We start from the raw sequence: 19,254 nt of genomic DNA, 5'->3' as shown, positions 1-19,254 counted from the left end.
AATTTTTTCACTACAAACCGATGTCTGGCTGGGTTGTAATGGCACATAGCCATGCACCCACTATTGATTTTAGATTTGTTAGTTTGTGATGACAGAAGAGATCCATTAAGCAGTCTCTTTATTTGAATACTAAGCAAGTAACAATAAGTATTTCAATTTTAAAAACAAACTCAGAGTGCAGTTCAGATATCCGATTTTGTATAAAAGGGAGGTATCACCTGTAGTGATTATTTCATCCACATAACTGAGATTAAAAATATAAGTGAATCTTGATGTGAAGTGACCAAAGTGGGTCATACTTGCCCAATAGCAGAAAACCAAGAAGGGCAGTAATAAGTCTGTCTCTCATACCAAGCTCTGAATAATGTTTTAGAAACAATGTGAATCCATACAATGTAGCCTTACATAGCAGATTTTAAAAAGTGCAAAAACATTGTGAAGACAAATTTCACTGAAACAAGAATATAACCTCACTATACCACTCCAATTCTTAAATTTTATACATATTTGAAGCAACTGGTATAAAATATCAAAAACAATCCTATGCTAAAGGCATAAAGCTAATAGTTCAAAAGCAATCCTCTTCTTCTAACTGGTATCAAAATGGTCAATCATAGCTACATGTTTTTATGATTCACGTGTTATTGATGACAGCAACGGATCATTCACATTGTGTTGTGCCTACAAAAAGAAAAAACTAACATAAGTAATGAATTTGTATCGAAATATTTAATTTTAAAAATAACAGTGACTATAATAAAATATAGTACCTGTAACAATTCAAAATAGGAAACACCATGATTCATGAATTGAGAATAAAATGGAACCTAAATAACATGGAAAATACTTGTTAGATCCACAATATTAATGTTACAGAAAACTAAAGAGCACTAGATTTTATGCTTGCACCTGATTTACTTCACTCATAAGTATTGAATTTGGATTGAAGGGAGCTAAATTATTTACACCACCATGTCCATTCCTCCCAAAACTAATTTGTTCCCCCTAAAAACATATATGTATTAAACATAGACAATAAGTATGTAGTGTCTCATTGATCATTTAGAACTAAAGTTGAGAAATAAAAAGAAATTAAGTTAACTTACTTGAACACTCTCTTGTGTGCCAACTACATCAACTACTTGAACACTCTCTTGTACTTTAGATGCACACAGGCCCTGCCATTAAATATTGAATATTAGATATATTCAAAATTATTACTTTAGATGTACACAAATCTTAAAATTACCTCTTGTTGAGTTCCACTCTGTTGACTTCTTTTTTGGGTCTTCTTTTTTGAAATCTTCTTCACAATTTGATCAACTTTAGAAGACTTCCTTTTTGAAGGAGGACGCCCTTTACTTCGAGTCGGTATAGGGTCAAGAATTTTAATCACTTGATTTTGAACTGAACCATCTTCCACAATGCCAGGGGATGCTTCTTTAGAGGAAAACTCATTTTTTACTTCCTTGATCCAATTCCTCATTTTAAACAAATCATCATCGGTATTAATCACCTCAGAAGCAACTTCATAAAAGTCAGCACATGCTTTATCAACTCTTTGCAATTTAGCATTTCCAACTAAATGATCAAAACCACATTTAACAAGGGTATGTCTTCGTCTTATATCCTTCCTCCACTGAGAGAAAATATAAGAGGATGGCAATGACTCTGTTTTTCCTGTTAACTTTAGAACACAAAGGATGTGCCTACATAAAATACCTTTGAATTGAAACAAACAACACATACAACGTAACTCAAAGTCTTTCTCATTGAAGGATACCTCAAACACTATATCTTTAATTATGTCAAAGTTTTTCTTGCTCTCTATAACAGAATATATAGAATTTGATCCTTCCAATCTCTCAAAGCAAGTATGACAGTAAATCATAGAAGCAACCTCCACTTGAAATTCTTTGAATTTTGCATTGGTGAATGCTTTCTGGAATTGCAACTCAAAGCCAAAATGACTTATACAAGCTATCACTGTATTAAATGAACCAAAATCAGCCTTGTTTTCCTTTTCAACTTTATCTCTCAATGCATTGTCATATTGTTCAACAAATTGCTTCAATGCTGTCTTTGAATTTACATATCCATCAAAAAACGAGTTCATACTTTCACTTCTTTGAGTCGTTGACATTCCCGCCCAAAACGTGTCTCTCACATATGCAGGAACCCAACGATTTCTTTCATCAAATAACCCCTTCAACCATTCATTATCATGAAGTTCAAAATCTTCAATCATTCTTTCCCACTTTTCCATGAAATCACTCTTACTCAAAGAATCATATACAGCATCATGCAAAAGTGTTTTCATAGACTCGTAATCGGAGTATCTACTTAGCTTTTCTGGAACCTTTTTCATTATATGCCACAAACACCATCGATGACGAGCTTTTGGGAAAACAGCCGCAATTGCATTTTTCATGGATCTGTCTTGATCGGTAATTATGGCATTTGGAGCACGTCCATGCATGCACTCTAACCATGTTTGGAATAACCAAGTAAAGGACTTAGTATCCTCCTTCGACAATAAAGCACAGCCCAACAACACAGATTGGCCATGATGGTTTACTCCAACAAATGGGGCAAAAGGCATGTCATACTTATTTGTTAAGTAAGTAGTGTCAAATGTTACGACTTCACCAAAATATTCATATGCAGCCCTACATCTCGCATCTGCCCAAAAAACATTTCGTAAGCGACTTTTATCATCAATGTCTATTACATAATAGAACTGACTATTTTGCTTTTGCATTTTAACGAAATAATTTTGAATAGCCTCAGCATCTCCAGCCCCAAGTCGTAGTCTCCTCACTTTATCTATATAATTTCTACAGTCCTTTTCACCAAATGTCATATTCTCATAACCATTTGCTTCAACAACTATTGATCGAAAATTTCTGCTTACATTTATTCCAGCTTGATCATTGAGTTCTAACCTCCTTTTCAAACGAGGATCCAAAAACTTACTACTTCTAAAATAGCGTGCTTTGTCAGGGATTAGATCATGATTATGCTCAAGAAAAAGTTTTGTAATAGTAACAGTTCCATCTAAAGAAATACATGCATTCAATCTAGCCTTGCACTTGGTTTTTGTTAAAGGATTTGGGTTCAAAAGCTTCTTCGCCTTACTCACATACTTTGATCCACGACTACATGCTAGAGTAAAGTATTTTTTCCCATCATCTGTATTTTTGTTACTAAGTTTAGTAACTCCAAAACCCATAGATTGTGCATAACTCTTGTAATACTCAAAAAGTTCATCTTTAGAGCTAAATATAGTTCCAACCTGAGGTTTTTCATCTTCATGAACAATATCTTCTTCTAAACTATCATCAAAATTATTATTTCCCTCTCTAATTTCCTCTTCATCAGAAGATACAAATACTTCTTCCACTAATGCAATAAATTAAAAAAACTTATGTTAATTGACTAAAAAATATAAATGATAACAACATCACAATAAGCATTCAATACAAATCTAGGCTAATCCAAATCAGTTTCAATATCAAAAATCAAAATCAAAATTGATTTATCATATAAAGGTAGTTTGATCAGTTGATGAGGGATGGGTGATAACCCAATTTAAGGTAGTTAACTTACTTGATTTTTGCACTGTTTCCATTACAACTTGACTTCTGGAATTTTGCTGTTTCAATCAAAGCCTTGCCGTTGAAAAAAGAGTCGATAACCGCCGTTCAATCGATGTGGGTCTCTTGCAGAATTTGCCTAGATTTGGTTTAGTGCAGGTTGCTAATTTCTAGTTAATTAGCGGTGGATGGGGACAACTTATTTTGTTTTGTTTTTATTTTTTTTTTTTTGAAGAAATTTTGTTTTTATTTTATTAATTAATTGTTTTAATATTTTAAAAAAAAAAGCCATGTCACTCTCGTGAATGTGTCGGGTTGAGAAGTGTCGGGAGAAACAGCATTTTTCTTTTTTTTTTTGTGGTGAAAATATAAGAAATAGTCTTTAAAGTCTTATAGTATATATAATAATTTGTCAATGTAATTTCTAAACCAAAGTATATAAAATTTTATCAATTTAGTTCTAATATTTTATCTATGATAATTGATTCATTTGATAAGAAATTAACTCATATCTCATAAAGATGTGCTCATAAGTGATCCGTGAGTACCTTGGTAAACAAGTTTTGATGTATCGTGAACCCCCAAACACAATTCACATATATTAAAAAAGGAAAATTCTAAAATATTAATAGTAGGAATAAATTGATGAATTTCATATAATTTAAGATCTACCTATTAAATCTATATAGTTTATGGACCTAATTGCTACCAAAAAAAAAAAAGTTTATGAACCTAATTAAATAAACATTGATAGTTTAAAGACTAAATTATTGGTTTATTTGTCTAAGTTTTTATCAAAATATGTGATATTTACAAAATTACTGGCAAAAGTATTTTTCTTAAAAGATTTTTTTTTAGGAGAGATTGTTTTAAACGAATTTAAGGGGTGAGTGGACAAATTGATCATTGAAATTTTATTGATCGGTGAAAATAGTCCTTAATTTTTTTAAATTGACAAATACATCCATCTAATTGTGAAGTGTCCATCGAAATAATTTATATGTTAACTTTTATTGTTTTTTGAAAGAATGTTAAATTTTATTATTAGAATATGATATATCCAACCCTTCAACGCCATTCTCGCTTTAATGTCACACCACACTGATAATAATTTGTCTAAAAAACTTAGATATTTTAAAGACTAATTTGACGGTAATTACTCCTTGTACAATTATAGTTACTAATAATCTTGTCCTTAAGATGATTTAAATTTCATAACAAATTAGTTCTTAATAAACTGACTTTGATGTAGGGTGGATGTGCAATGTGACAAGTTTACTTAACCTGACACATAAAGTACAACCTATAAAAGAGTAAGTGTTAAAGATAAAAGTGAAAAGAAAGTGTTGCCAGAACTAATCTAACAATTTTGTAGTGTTGGTGCCAGGAAGCTAACTTTTGGTGTCATGAGAATTAGTAAATTGCAGCTGGTTGGTTTTTGTTATCTCTATATTAGTTTAAATCGAGTCCTTGGTTGTTTAGTGAACAAGTTGTATTATTTGTGATAGTCTTTTAGCACCCTTGAATTGTGGCTCTGTTAGTTTTACATCAAAGTAGTCAGTTTTACTTGTAATTTGCGAGCTTAACTAAGGGTGTAATGTATTTTGTTGTGGGTTGCACTGATTGGTACACAATAGCTTCATAATTTTAGTACTAATATAATTTGTTATAATTGTGAATTGGATAACTGGAATTCATTCCAATTTAAACCATATTAAATTAGATTAGATCGTTTTTTTAAAGGTGTCATCCCAACCAAACCGTTTATAATTTTCATCTTTAGATCGGATGACTTTTTATCTCAAAATTGATCCAAACCAAACTGCTCACAACCATCGCCGATGCTGTTAATATTAGCAGTTACAAATTTTTGTACCAGCCATTTATAATTGCTTTCAGTTATCACTTACTATGAGAACATGAAAAATGGTCTCAATACCTGATAAGCTGTATAGTGCAACGAACATATATATATTTGTCTCAGGCATGGCCATTAGTTTGCTGTGTCACATATGGAACTGTTCAACTTCAGGAAATATGAAATTGTTTGAATACCCTTCCACAAGGAGAAAAAACACAGACACATATTTGGTCCTTGAGAATTAAAAAAGAAATACAAATTTAGTTATCAAGAATCTCAAATATTAGTAAAATTTGCCATTTTTAGAATATTTTATAGGGAGATTTTAGTCTCCATGGAAACTATTTTTGAGGACCAGATTGATACTTTTTTGCAGATTTTTAATAGCCGAGGCTGGAGGTTCAAAAAACAAAAAAGTAACATTGAAGTTTGACTCTCCATACAACTATAGAACCAGCAGACCTACAGTATGATATAAAGCTTGAGCAGGTAAAAGGTTTCTCCAAATAATAATTTCACTATGCTATCGGATGGAATGATAGCATTAAGATAGAGAAATTTGAATATAGGTTTAGGTATGTTGTCATAGAGTGAAGATTGTACATGAAAATTGTTTAATTTTCTAAAACACCTTCATTTGTTTATATCATATATGCATCTATTATTTACATGTCAAAATTGAGATCCATATGTTGATATGATCATTTCTATGAACAAAGGAAGTTGAATCTTTGCAAATAGAGCAATTGGAACACATGCCATAAGAACAATAGGAATTGGAGCCCATTCAAGTCTCTCCTTTAGCAATATAGACAGAGCTGCACCAAATGCTACCATTGTAGTCACCACAGCAAAGAACAAAGAAGCCATACCTAATATTAATCTCTCAGGCAATGCCATGACAAAATCTTCTTCGGTGTATCGTGCATTTAGGATTGCTAGAAACATCAGAAGAGAAGCCATTGAGGAAAATAAGGCTAGTGCATCTGACACAACAAATACCATGAATGTGTTATCTGACAAGAATATTGGTATTCCTTTGTCCTGGTTGTTACCTCCAGGTACAGTTATTGCGGCCGCAAAGGCGATTGTCGCAATAAGAGTTGCTGCTAACATACAAGAGTTTGATGTATCCTTCATCCAGTTTTTTCCTTCTTCAAGCAATGCTTTATGCTCTTCTTTGAACACTTGCCAAGCTGTTTTACCTTCTTGGTCTTTAACTTCTTTAATGAGAGGGTGATCCAATTTCTCTACTTCCTGTTGGTGATATAGCTATGTTATCAATAACTTTATAGTTTATATAGAATTCTGGCAAAACTACACCAGAGTCCTTTAACTTATTTAAAGTTTCAAACAGATCCTATGTCTTTTTCGTGTCAAGTTGGTCATTTTTTCACGTCTAATTTGTATTTTAAAACGTCAACAATGTTAGATCAAAATTTATTCGTGTATGTTTGTTACCAGAAGTCTTTCTTAGCCATTGAAAAATGTAAATTACATTTTCAATTCTTCAAGATGACATCTAAATTACATCATAATGAATGTCACAACATCTGATCCATCAACTTTAACATGTCATTTTTTTCGTTTATATCTAAGATTGTGACCTTGTTGTCAATGAGGGTCTAATTGTGGTCCTAAGAGGTGAAATACTCATTATAGTATATGTACAAATGTGTAACATAAGTGGACTAAGAATAAAAATTTAACAGTGTAATCATTTTTAAAAAGAAAGTACTAATTCGAACAAAAAAATGATAAATGACCTGTTTGAAACTTTAAATTAAGTTGAAGGATATGCTATATTTTTCTTTCTGGAATTTAAACTAAAAATGACTAAGAATGTACTCATGAGATTGAGTTAAACAAACCTTAAACCACGGTAATTCTCTTTGCATTTGAAATGCTGCACCTGAAACTGACTCTACTTGAGAAGCAAACCTTGCGGCCAGATGTGATGTAGTGTTCTGTGATTCATCTAATGCCAAGACTAAAAGCTTGAAAATTATTGGCATCTTGCATAGAAGACTAAAAACTTTTTTTTGCCTATTCTTGATGGCAATTTGGGCCACATACCCTTCATTTGGTATGTGAGTCCAAACCAAATCAGGGAAAAACCTAAAACAGATCCTTAAAATTTCAACAATGCCAGATGATGTTGCACGGAAAATAATGTCCGCACTCACAAAAGATTGCCAGAATTGACAGTTATTCAGGTTTGAAGCTTGTGAGGAAACAAACTCTACCAATCTCACAGCATATACATGTCTCAACTTTGTATCTCTAACTAGCTTTATGCTAGGAACTGCAAAAGAAATTGTCTATTTTATTAATTTAAATAAACTAAGAAACATAAGTTAAGATTAAGAGAATGAATTATGCAGCACCTACCCTTAAGATTGAAGGTGTGTCTGGTGTGAGACACCAACACCACACCGACACACGTGGTTACATTCAATCACTTCATTATTTCAAATTATCATCAGTGTCTACTTATCAGTGTCGTATCTAATGTACGTGTTTGTGTCAGAAATTCATAGAGAATGATACATTTAGAGAATATATGGGGATTAACTTCCCTACAAGGATAACATACCAAGAGTTTGAAGGGCATTCCATATTGTATTTCCAAAATAAGACTGGTGATGGCTTGACTGATTAGGTGGTAAATGCTCGAGTTCTACAGGAACGCCTGATATAGTTTAAGAATGTTATTTTTCGTTAAGGAAATAGAGCTACATAGCACCAATACTTCAGATTGAAGGCATGTTTAGTATCTTATACTGACACGACAATGATACACATGTTACATTAAATCTCTTCAATATTGTAAATAGACTACCATAGCATATGTGTCACTACCGGTGTCCTATCCAGTGTCAGTATTAGTGTTTCGTAGCATAAAAGTCTTACAATCAAACATTGTACCAGAAAAGTACACCTAAAGAAAATGTACTTACAGTGGTAAATGCATCTTTTCCAAAATCCAAGCTTGTGTCCACTTTGAAAGTGTGATGGCAATTTTGACAGAACATTAAGTATAATGCTTCCATTTGAATCAGAAATTGTTGCCAAGTTAGGGTAGCGCTGAAGAAGATACATGGTGATATCTGTGTATGGAACATTAAGAAAGGATATAAACCGGTACTATAGCAGCACAATAATCTTAAGAAGAAAGAAACAGGTACATAAATGTTTGAAACTTTGGATACTTTGGTAACCTAGTGTCTATCACACTATTTAACAACTAGACTTTCCACCCGTGCTACCGCACGGGTCATATACATCGTAAATGTAGTAGACAATTACAACTTATGATTTCAATGTCATCATTTTGAGTCGATTTTAGATCAAATTAAAGATATTATCAATTTCTTTTGTATATTCTATTTAAATGCTCTAAGATTTGTTCAGGAGTGTAATGGAAGTATAGAATAAGATTAAGGATGGCAAAGGAGCCCATGACTTGGATCATTTTGCTTTACACGAACCCACTAAGGTTTGGATGGAGGAATACCCATCTTTTTCAAAGGTAAAGATCCTCTCCATTTTTAAAAATAAATGAAATATGCAATTTGGAGAGATACACCCAAAAAATAAGTGGTTGTAATTATTTCGTTTTGCATTAATACCAATTTCTTTTATTTCAAAAAAAAGGACTTTATCAATGTTGGTGAATTGAATTAGGCTAGCTATATAACAAAAGCAATTTCAAAACTAATAAATGCGTGCATATCATTATTAAATTTTCCTCGAAGAGCAATAATAATACGAATGAGTCCTCGAACATCAAGTATTCATTGCATTCCATTTTTTAAGCAGCTGGTGCTAACTTCAGTTTTGAATTACATTTTTCAAAACAACAAACATTTGCGAAATTCATAAACTGAGAAAAGAGGCTATTTTACGATAACAAAATAGACTCACTTAATGTAGAGTACTCAAAGCACAAAAGTTCTCTTCTTTTTTTTATTTTATGAAAATTCCCTTTTATTATTAGAATCAAGATAAAACTGCATTTAACATGAATTAGAAGAAATAATCAAATTGTTTACTCGTACTTTTTCTCAAATATGTACAACTTGTTTTTCTTAAGACGCTTCATAAAAATGTCTTCTGCCAAAAAGGCCCACATAGAGAATTTTTTAAGCTTTCCTTTGCATAGAGTTTCCACTTTCAAGAATTGAACTAATGCTCATCTTCCTTGCAACAATAGATCAATGTTTATTTGACCCCTAGATAACAAAAATAAAGCATCACAATTCTGAAAAGTGAATTTGAAATGATTATTGAGCAATTGAATTTAACCCTTTAAAAAATCAATAGCAAAAGCCACATGTTATATTCAACCAAGCAAATAAGTGATGATATTGTAGCATATGAGAAGACTTGTTATTACTATCTTTTTATCATTATCAGTATATTATGCTAGCAAAAGTACATCAAACCTAAAAAGTAACTATCATTCATGACATTTTAAAATTTACGGCATAAATGGATCAAGAAAAATGTAAATGATAGAAAAAACACATTAATATGCTTGAAAAGAAAAACCCATTAAAAAAAATGAACTTTTTTTCTTTCAATTTAGTAGCAAGAACAATATCCTTCAAGCATAAAAAAGAAGAACCACAACTCAGTATATATCCTTTAAGTATATCAAACATCAAAAATCAACTTTCCATTCATCTTCCTTTCTACAAATCAAACCCAAAAGTATCTCATAACTTGTTCAAAGTTTGAAACCAAAAAAAAAATAAAAAATAGTAAAAACACCATTGATATAGCTTATGTAAAAGATTTAACAACGAAGTTCTTCTCATTCAACACTTGAGCATAATTAGATTTAGGACACAAAAATTACATCCAACAAATTTCAGACTCTAAATAAGAATCAATAATTATATGAGCGAAATTTTTTATTCTACGTTCCCGAATTCAAACGCGTTTAGAACAGAAAGCTTAAAAGGGAACTTTAGAAATGTTGAAAGCTTCAATTATGGTTATTCCAACAGGTCGCAGCGGGCTAGAATTTAGGCAATCACCAGGACCTAACTGTCATCATTTGCTAAAACCGCATCAACCTCCTTCCTTAAGAGATATACCAATTTGGACTTTGTACCAATTCTTTTTAGATAATAACAAATGAAAAAGAATAAGAAATACTCCCTCCGTTTCAAAATGAGTGTCGCTTTAGGTGTTTACACACATGTTAAGAAATGCAATGATTAAAAGAAAGAGAATGGTTATTTTACCAAATTATCCTTATTAACTATTGGTTAGTTTTAAAAGTAATACTTTGGAAGTAATGTGCTGAGTATTAATTGGAGGGTACAATTGAAAAGAAAAAGTTATTATTGCATTGGAAACTGAAAGTGACATTCATTTTGAAACAAATTTTTTTGGCTAAAGCGACACTCATTTTGAAACGGAGGGAGTAGATGTGAGTCATGACTCATGAGACAATCTAGAAAATGAATTGAAAAAGACAATAACAATGGAGAGTGTATTGAGAATTGTACGAATGAGATATAGAATGACAAAGTTGAAATTTTATTCTTGACAAATAAACAAAGATGGAGTCATAATTTTATAGAATACCATTGGTAGTTCAACGCAAGAATTCCTTATGGAAAACTGCATAGAATTAAGTTTTTGTCATTTACTACTATGCATAGAATTAAGTTTTTGGTAGTTGCAGGAAGAGGAAAAGGGACGCATGGGAAATAATACACATTTAATAGAGTTTGGCAGGGAATTGGTTGGGAGTACCTCTTGTAACCACGCACTTAATGATGATGCGTGTCCCTCTCACCATTTAGATTTGAAAAGTTGCCGCCAAATAGATTAGGTTTAGGGTTTTCCAATTAGGTTTGCATTGTATGCTAGGATTAGATATAAGGATAGCTTAAAGATCATAACTTTAATTACCATGAAATCCGGCGGTAGTAAGCAAAGTAACAAGTTGACTAGCCAAGGGACCAGAGAATGGACAGCCAGGTCTCTCATCAGTAGTACTCAAAACAAGATACCAAACCATGTCTTTACATCTTGTAGAGGTAACACTAGAGATTAGTGGTGTGAATCCTTTAAAATCAGTAACTTGTGTAAGAGAAGGATATTTAGCCACCAACGCCTTAGCAGAATCTACACTTTCGCCCATTGCAACATAGTGAAGGCAAGTACAACCCATCAAATCCAATTCCGATAGCATATTTACAGGCATATTGTTGTGAAAGTGCCTCAAAATTGAAGAAATTGGAATTCTAGTAGCAGAAAATCGGTGGCCGATTTTCAGAGCACGGTGGCCGATTTTGGACTCTGTTTTTTTGTCCATTGGTTCTGTAAAAATCGGTGGCCGATTTGGTAAGCACGGTGGCCGATTTTGACAGCAGAAAATAAAACAGAAACGTATTTTCGGGCCTAGATTTGTTCTAGTTTTATTGAGGATTCTTTTACTATAAATATAGACATTGTATCAGTGTAAACCTTGAGATAGAGGGGGCTGAAACAAGGGTTTAGAAAGGCAACAACAAAACTAGGGTTTAGATAGAGTTGTTCTCTTTGGAACAAACACTAGGTTTTGAGGGTTGATTCACCTTGGGAAACACTATTAGGATTGAGTCTCTTGGTTACGGGAAGAGGCTGGGATTTGGGTAGAATTAGGCGGGAGACTTATTCTTGTAACCCATTGATATCTCTTTTGTAACGTTACTCATCATATAGTGGAACGGAGGGCTGCTCTCTCCCCCAGACTAGGTCAATTTGGACCGAACTGGGTCAACAAATTCTTTGTGTTCTCTCTTCCTTTTTTCTCGCTGTTGTTTTCTACTTTTGGCTTGTGATTATAATTGTTCCATACACTTTGATTTTGGTTGCTTAATTATCCCTTGCTCCACACATCAAGTTGTTATTGGTGTGAGTTTTTCATCGAATTCGCAACAATTGGCGCCCACCGTGGGGCAAGGGTCAAAGGATAATCAAGTACCATGGGTTCGAAGTGGGATATTGAGAAGTTTACCGGAGATAACGATTTTGGGTTATGGAAGGTAAAAATGGAAGCGGTGTTAATATAGCAAAAGTGTGAGAAAGCTTTGAAGGGTGAAGGTTCGTTACCGGTCACCATGTCACGAGCGGAGAAGACCGAGATGGTGGACAAGGCCAGGAGTGCCATTGTCTTGTGCCTCGGGGATAAAGTTTTGAGAGAAGTAGCAAAGGAACCAACCGCGGCATCGATGTGGGCAAAGTTGGAATCTTTGTATATGACAAAGTCTTTGGCTCATCGGCAATTCCTAAAGCAACAACTCTACTCATTCAAGATGGTGGAGTCAAAGGCCATCATGGAGCAACTTACAGAGTTCAACAAAATCCTTGATGACTTGGAGAATATTGAGGTGCAACTTGAGGATGAAGATAAAACTATATTCTTGTTGTGTGCTCTACCGAAATCTTATGAATCGTTCAAAGATACCATGCTCTATGGCAAAGAAGGCACTGTTACCTTGGAAGAAGTTCAAGCGGCTTTGAGAACCAAGGAGTTGACCAAGTCCAAGGACATGAGAATTAATGAAAATGGTGAAGGCTTAAGTGTCTCAAGAGAGAATGGCGGAGGTAGAGGTAACCGGAGAAAGAGTAGTAAGAAGTCAAAGTCTGAATGCTTTAACTGTCACAAGATGGGTCACTTCATGAAGGATTGTCCGGAGATTAATGGTAACTCCGCACAAATTGTCACTGAGGGTTATGAGGATGCAGGTGCTCTGATGGTGTGGTGTTGTTTGGAGGATGAAGGTGATGTTGGTCACCTTGGTATTGATGCCTAGTAGAGCGGTGTTCGTCTGGAGAGACGTTAAACACTCAACATCAGCCTGGAGAGGCGGTGGTAAGAATACTCATGATCAGTCTGGAGAGGCGGAGGCAACAATACTCATGATCTACCTATTGAGGTGGAGTTTCAAGGTTGAAGACATAGTGGGATGTACGCATTTGCTAGTTGAGGTAGAGTACGCTCAGCTTGAGGTGCAGTTGAACACATCGGTAATGGTACGACTATGGAGGACCTTGGGTGCTATGCTCTATAGTGAGCAAGGGATTTCTTGATAAGGTTGAAGAATGTATAGCACGGCTTGCGGGATTACCCTAAAAGAAGGCCAAGGGTGATTGGATGCAAGAATACCTTCAAGGAAGCGGGAGATGTCCTGTGTTGAAGATGTCATGGTGAATGCTTGTGGAACTACCTAAAACTCCTAGTGTAGTTGGACTGCAAGGACTCTTCGAGAAGACGGAAGACGTTCGGATGGCTGAAGAGGTTGAGGTAAAGGCTTGTGGAACTACCTAAAATTCCTAGCGTAGTTAGACTGCAAGTACCTTCGAGAAGGCGGAAGACATTCCGATGGCTGAAGGGATAAGGGTGTAAACTTGTGGAGCTACTTGGTGTAGTGGGAAGCAAGGGAAAGAGCATCAAGGTGGTTGATGGTTTGGCATCATCAATTTAGAGTCAAGGTGGAGATTGTTGTGAAAGTGCCTCAAAATTGAAGAAATTGAAATTCTGGTGTTTTTTTGTCTGTTGGTTCTGTAAAAATCGGTGGCCGATTTGGTAAGCACGGTGGCCGATTTTGACAGCAGAAAATAAAACAGAAACGTATTTTCGGGCCTAGATTTGTTCTAGTTTTATTGAGGATTCTTTTACTATAAATATAGACATTGTATCAGTGTAAACCTTGAGATAGAGGGGGCTGAAACAAGGGTTTAGAAAGGCAACAACAAAACTAGGGTTTGTATAGAGTTGTTCTCTTTGGAACAAACACTAGGTTTTGAGGGTTGATTCACCTTGGGAAACACTATTAGGATTGAGTCTCTTGGTTACGGGAAGAGGCTGGGATTTGGGTAGAATTAGGCAGGAGACTTATTCTTGTAACCCATTGATATCTCTTTTGTAACGTTACTCATCATATAGTGGAACGGAGGGCTGCTCTCTCCCCCATACTAGGTCAATTTGGACCGAACTGGGTCAACAAATTCTTTGTGTTCTCTCTTCCTTTTCTCTCGCTGTTGTTTTCTACTTTTGGCTTGTGATTATAATTGTTCCATACACTTTGATTTTGGTTGCTTAATTATCCCTTGCTCCACACATCAAGTTGTTATTGGTGTGAGTTTTTCATCGAATTCGCAACACATATATTGCACCAATTTCTCAACAAGTTTCCATTGAGCTCCTACCGCTGCAACATGAAGTGCAGTCCTACCAAGTATTGTAATCTTTGCTGTCAATGTGCTTGGATGTTATCAAGGAAAGCCTTTGTGGATTCCCAATCGCCATTTAGTATTGCTAAGTGCAGGGGTTGGTAGTAACTGTGGTTAAATCCCCTAGCTTATGGCAAAAATATAGTGACAACATGAGTTTATATGGAAGGAAGAAAATATAATGTCCAATAGACTACAAAATTTTTAAGCATAATTCATAAAAATGCCTCTATGTGTTTTTAATGTGATTGCAAACTATTGAAGCGTTTGTATGAATCAAGTATCCGTACAAAGTACATTTGAATATATGGAGATTAAACTTCAAATTCTCTAAAAGAAATTAAGAAAAAAATCTATGATCATTTTTTGTGTGCATTCTTCTGCCTACTAAGTACCAATACAATCCAAAACATTATTTGTTTCTACTAATCAATAGTTGGTTTCTGAAACCAACTGTTTCTGTCTTAAGAAACTAGAAAATAAAGATCTTAGTTTAATATATACTGAAAAACATACCGAACTCAGTGACAGAAGCCTGGACATGATCAAAAGACATCAATGGACGTGATTCTGTAGATGCCATTTCTATTGCAAAACTTTGTTTTGGTTATATAAGCTGAAAACCGATTCAGATGGATAATCAAAAGCTGCAGAAGTTAAGGTTAAACATGCACAGTCACACTCATTTGTCTCTTTCTGATATAAGAGATGGAATTAGAATATAGTTATGCTTTCCTTGAAGACAACGCAAAGTTAAACTTGAAACTACAATAGCAATAGTTTGCAAATCCTATCCTGTATATTAATGCACAGGTTAAAGAGATTGATTCCTTTTTTCAATTTTTTAAAGACTTGAAAAGCAAAATGAGTTATGTGGGGCTCTTGATTCTCACTGTCACATTCCACTGCAGCATGGACTTTTTGTTCCCATTCAGTGCTGTGGATGTGGACAATATACTTGCCTAGAAAGAAGTAAAAGCAATCTATGTCATGTTTTTTACACTTTATTTTCTTCCACATGAAGCTTTAGATTTAGCTTTTGTTTTATTTATTTCACACTAGTAACACCTTTATCTTCAAATTAATTACTAGTCTTGTTATTTTTAATAGCACTAGCATGCAACTTTATGTTTTATTCATTAAAAGATAAGTTGTAGATTCCAAATGAAACTTGTTTTTCCCTTTTCATTTTTAGAAATCCAAAAGTTGCAAGTGTTATTAGTCACTAGCCATTTCTTTTTTTAGAAAATGAAAATTCTAATTGCATCATGTCATTATGAAGTTATTGTACCTTCTACTTTAAATATTGATGGTTTAATCTGACTTATATTGTATGTTCAAAGTAATCTTTCTTCATACCTTGAATCCGAATTTGGACTCATATCCACTCCACACATTCAAACACAAATATGTAAATATATGAAAATAAGGTGCAAAAACTAAAGCAAAGAGAAGAAGGATAATCATCTGTTCAAATAGAACTTTAGAAAGAAAAAAAAAACAGCAGGTGCTTTAAGCACTATTCTTTGACGCACGTGTACATCTTATTCATTGGCTATTGTAAGATGATAAGGTTTGAATATAAACCAAGTACAGGCTGCATTATTAAGTTTGAAAAATGAGACATTTTGCAATGTATCCAATGCAATGCAATTCATTTATTACAATGCCTTAACAATTGTTACAATTTTGGAAGGAGTAGAAGTGTATAAAGATGAAAGTTGTCTACTTATGAGTTTGCTGTTATGAATAACCTGTTGAAGTTCTGCATCACTTGACCACCATTGTTCCAATCCATGAGCCTCAAGAAATTTTTGTTTTTCCTTGGACACAACAAACAATTTTGCTGCAATTTGTCCACCAACATTATCCTTATCAACCACTTTCTCTGCTGTTCCATTAGTGTCATTGTAATAACAACATATATAGTCACTATTGTTAACATACAAATGAGGAATCCATTTAGTAATGCCAACAACACTAGCATCCTTCAAACCAGAACCGGAACGGGGTAACCGAGACATCCAACTTTTAGATAGGACAACCGAGGTCTTATCCACATCGTTGCTAACTTTAGCTTCCTTACCATAAGGAAGCACGGATTTAACTCTACTCCAAACATATTCAGCCTTTTCTCCTATATTTTTTAGACTCATCGCCAGTGAAACAGAAGGTGGATTGAATAAATGTGCCTCCACGTAGATTCCTTGTTTGGCTAGTTCTTTTCCTACTTGAAGAGCAAAACCAGCCCCTAAGGAATGCCCAGCAATGCATACATTGCTACTTCCATAGCTTTCACAAATTGATTTTAGAGTCTCCAAAGTCACTTTAAACCTGACAGACCCTTTCAAGCTTTCCCAAGCAACGAAACGGAGGTCATCTTCGATGTCTCTTCGCATTGTAGGACTTCTGAGTAATGTTCCTCGGAGTACTAAAACAGCTCTAGGGGCACCGCTTGGTCTAATTAGTACTAAGTCAGCCAGTGCTGCGGACTGATCCCATTCAAGTATTGCACCAAAAATGGATTTATCTCGTTCGTCAATTAATGTTTTTGTGAGCTTGTATTTGAAGGGAATCCACCAATTCGGAGCTAGGGCATTGTCCGGTGTTCTTTTCTCATGTCTATCAAGTTCAAGCAAGTACACTGCCTGTATAAAACAGGCAATGACAGTTCGCTTGTACTTTGGATCCTTCCTGTATTAACAAAATAAATTACTATCAGCATGAGCAATTAAAAACTGTAAAAATCACTAAAACTTGTGTTCCTTTCCATCAAATTTGACAAATTAATGTTAAAGGAGTTTTGCAAAGTTAATGTGAATTCTCTGAAGTCACAAATTCATGCATTCACTATGGTAATAAATCAAAATTATTAAACAAAGATTAGATGACTCATATTTTGATGTGAGTGTCTGATCCAATAGTTTCGACTTACAAACCGCATGGAATGCATGATTTTTTATGAGAGAGAATTCAGATCAGATTAATACTTAATACACCTACAACAAAATTTGTATAGTTAAATATCCATGGGCCGGTAATTCAAGCTATTGAAGTTATTTAAAAAATTCGAATGGTAAAATTCAAATCTGTAAGCACTTTTCTTTATCATGACCCTGGCAAAACTCAGGTTGAACAAGTTAAGCTCATTCATAAACCCTAGTTCTACAGATTTAATTATCATCATAAAAGTTATGGAAATTCTGAAAATTAGAGTCCTAAAATACCATTCCAAATTATTAAATACTAAGGTAGTTAAGAAACTAGACATCAGAATGAAGATTATAAAGGCAGTCCCTGATTGACGGCACAATTCAATCAATTAGATCTCTCAAATCCAAGTAACCAATCTCCAATTTATTACCAAACATGGAATCCTTAAAATTCAAAAACTTTACATACTCATCTGACAAAAGTGATCAACAAATATGGTCCAACTCATTGTGCTGACATCTTCAAAATTGATCAACAAATAAACAAAGACAAAACACCAAAAATCACACAAACTACAAATGATATATGAGAATTGAAAACAAACATGTTACTAAATTAATGATATATGAGAATCGAAATGGATACATGAGGGTACATAGACTTACCAACTAGAGCTTATAAGGTCTCTCCAATTAAGGGAAGTCACATTTCTAGGACCAGAGACATGAAAAGCATCAGGATGAGCTTCACGTGGATTTGGAACAACACGGTTTGCCATGAACACATTAGCAAAGAACACAACACAGTTGTTGTTGTTTGTTGGTTTCTTAGTTATGTTGTTGTATTTGCATTGTACGTGTGATGTTATGATCCTTTTATTGGAAGGTAATGACTTTCAAGTGTGAAAGCAAGTTGGTGATGAGATGGCTTTGCATCCTATCCTATTCGGTATGTGTATGGTATGGCCCTTTACTTAATCAATGGATGAACCAAAAAAGTTCAAATTAGCTTTTTCATTTTTCTGATGCTTAAGTAACGGTCAGTGTTCATTCATAATAATGATGCACTTAACGTACACCTTATTATTATTATTTTTTTGTTGATAATATACGTTAACTTTCTTTTTAATTTATTTCTCAATGAAATTATTAATTTATTGACCTTTTTAAAAAAATAAAAAATTCATACATATATGAAGTAAAATTACGAGGATTAGATTCTTGATTCGTGTATGAGATGAGATGTGATTGGTAGTTGGAACACATTTATTTGGTCCAACACCTTCTTTTTCTTGGGTAAAATTGTCCCACACTTTTTCACACTCTTTAATGTTTAAAATTCATGAGTTCTATGAATATATGGGAATCCATATGAAGAGCGTAATACAATAGTGAAGCGAGAATTTGTGTCTAGAAATAAATTTAAGGTTATAACTATGTTCTAAGAACACAAGTCGTGTGTTCTAAGAACACAAGTTAAGAAGTTTAAAATGGAATTTAAACATATACTTTATGTTGAAAATATAGGATTTTAAATTTCTAAAATATAAAATACACATTTTTCAATAAAATGTTTCTATCTTTTATTTCTTAACTTATATTTTAAGGGTAAAGGGTTATTATT

At 33.9% G+C, this 19,254-nt stretch overlaps 3 protein-coding genes across 7 annotated transcripts; all 3 read right to left on the bottom strand.

Annotated features, from left to right (window-relative positions):
- Positions 1-325: 325 nt before the first annotated feature.
- Positions 326-3,735, bottom strand: LOC146924843 (protein FAR-RED IMPAIRED RESPONSE 1-like). 2 transcript variants are annotated; one of them, XM_085709791.1, is made up of 6 exons: positions 3,610-3,735; positions 1,250-2,682; positions 1,107-1,178; positions 910-1,005; positions 771-827; positions 326-681 (listed from the first exon to the last, which is right to left on the bottom strand). In XM_085709791.1, exons 1-6 carry the CDS (start codon positions 3,629-3,631, stop codon positions 628-630), a joined length of 1,734 nt encoding a protein of 577 aa, XP_085565917.1. In that variant the 5' UTR covers positions 3,632-3,735; the 3' UTR covers positions 326-627. The 2 variants fall into 2 exon arrangements, with proteins under 2 accessions (XP_085565917.1, XP_085565916.1); XM_085709790.1 differs by lacking the exon at positions 3,610-3,735 and having other exon boundaries at positions 1,250-3,581.
- A 2,219-nt stretch (positions 3,736-5,954) lies between these two features.
- On the bottom strand, positions 5,955-16,120 carry LOC146924842 (uncharacterized). 4 transcript variants are annotated; one of them, XM_085709794.1, is made up of 5 exons: positions 15,214-16,120; positions 8,418-8,567; positions 8,054-8,149; positions 7,329-7,762; positions 5,955-6,714 (listed from the first exon to the last, which is right to left on the bottom strand). In XM_085709794.1, exons 1-5 carry the CDS (start codon positions 15,278-15,280, stop codon positions 6,130-6,132), a joined length of 1,332 nt encoding a protein of 443 aa, XP_085565920.1. In that variant the 5' UTR covers positions 15,281-16,120; the 3' UTR covers positions 5,955-6,129. The 4 variants fall into 4 exon arrangements, with proteins under 4 accessions (XP_085565920.1, XP_085565918.1, XP_085565919.1 ...); XM_085709795.1 differs by lacking the exon at positions 15,214-16,120 and adding an exon at positions 11,389-11,699 and having other exon boundaries at positions 5,994-6,714; XM_085709792.1 differs by lacking the exons at positions 8,054-8,149; positions 15,214-16,120 and adding an exon at positions 11,389-11,794.
- A 151-nt stretch (positions 16,121-16,271) lies between these two features.
- LOC146924841 (GDSL esterase/lipase At4g10955-like) lies at positions 16,272-18,478 on the bottom strand. Its single transcript, XM_085709796.1, has 2 exons — positions 18,297-18,478; positions 16,272-17,391 (listed from the first exon to the last, which is right to left on the bottom strand). Exons 1-2 carry the CDS (start codon positions 18,407-18,409, stop codon positions 16,359-16,361), a joined length of 1,146 nt encoding a protein of 381 aa, XP_085565922.1. The 5' UTR covers positions 18,410-18,478; the 3' UTR covers positions 16,272-16,358.
- Between the last annotated feature and the right edge of the window lie 776 nt (positions 18,479-19,254).

Source organism: Medicago sativa, chromosome 5 (genome assembly GCF_051527215.1).
Source record: "Medicago sativa cultivar Bolivia chromosome 5, Bolivia_mono, whole genome shotgun sequence".
Classification (NCBI taxonomy): domain Eukaryota; kingdom Viridiplantae; phylum Streptophyta; class Magnoliopsida; order Fabales; family Fabaceae; genus Medicago; species Medicago sativa.
This window is presented reverse-complemented; position numbering and strand designations above follow the sequence as displayed.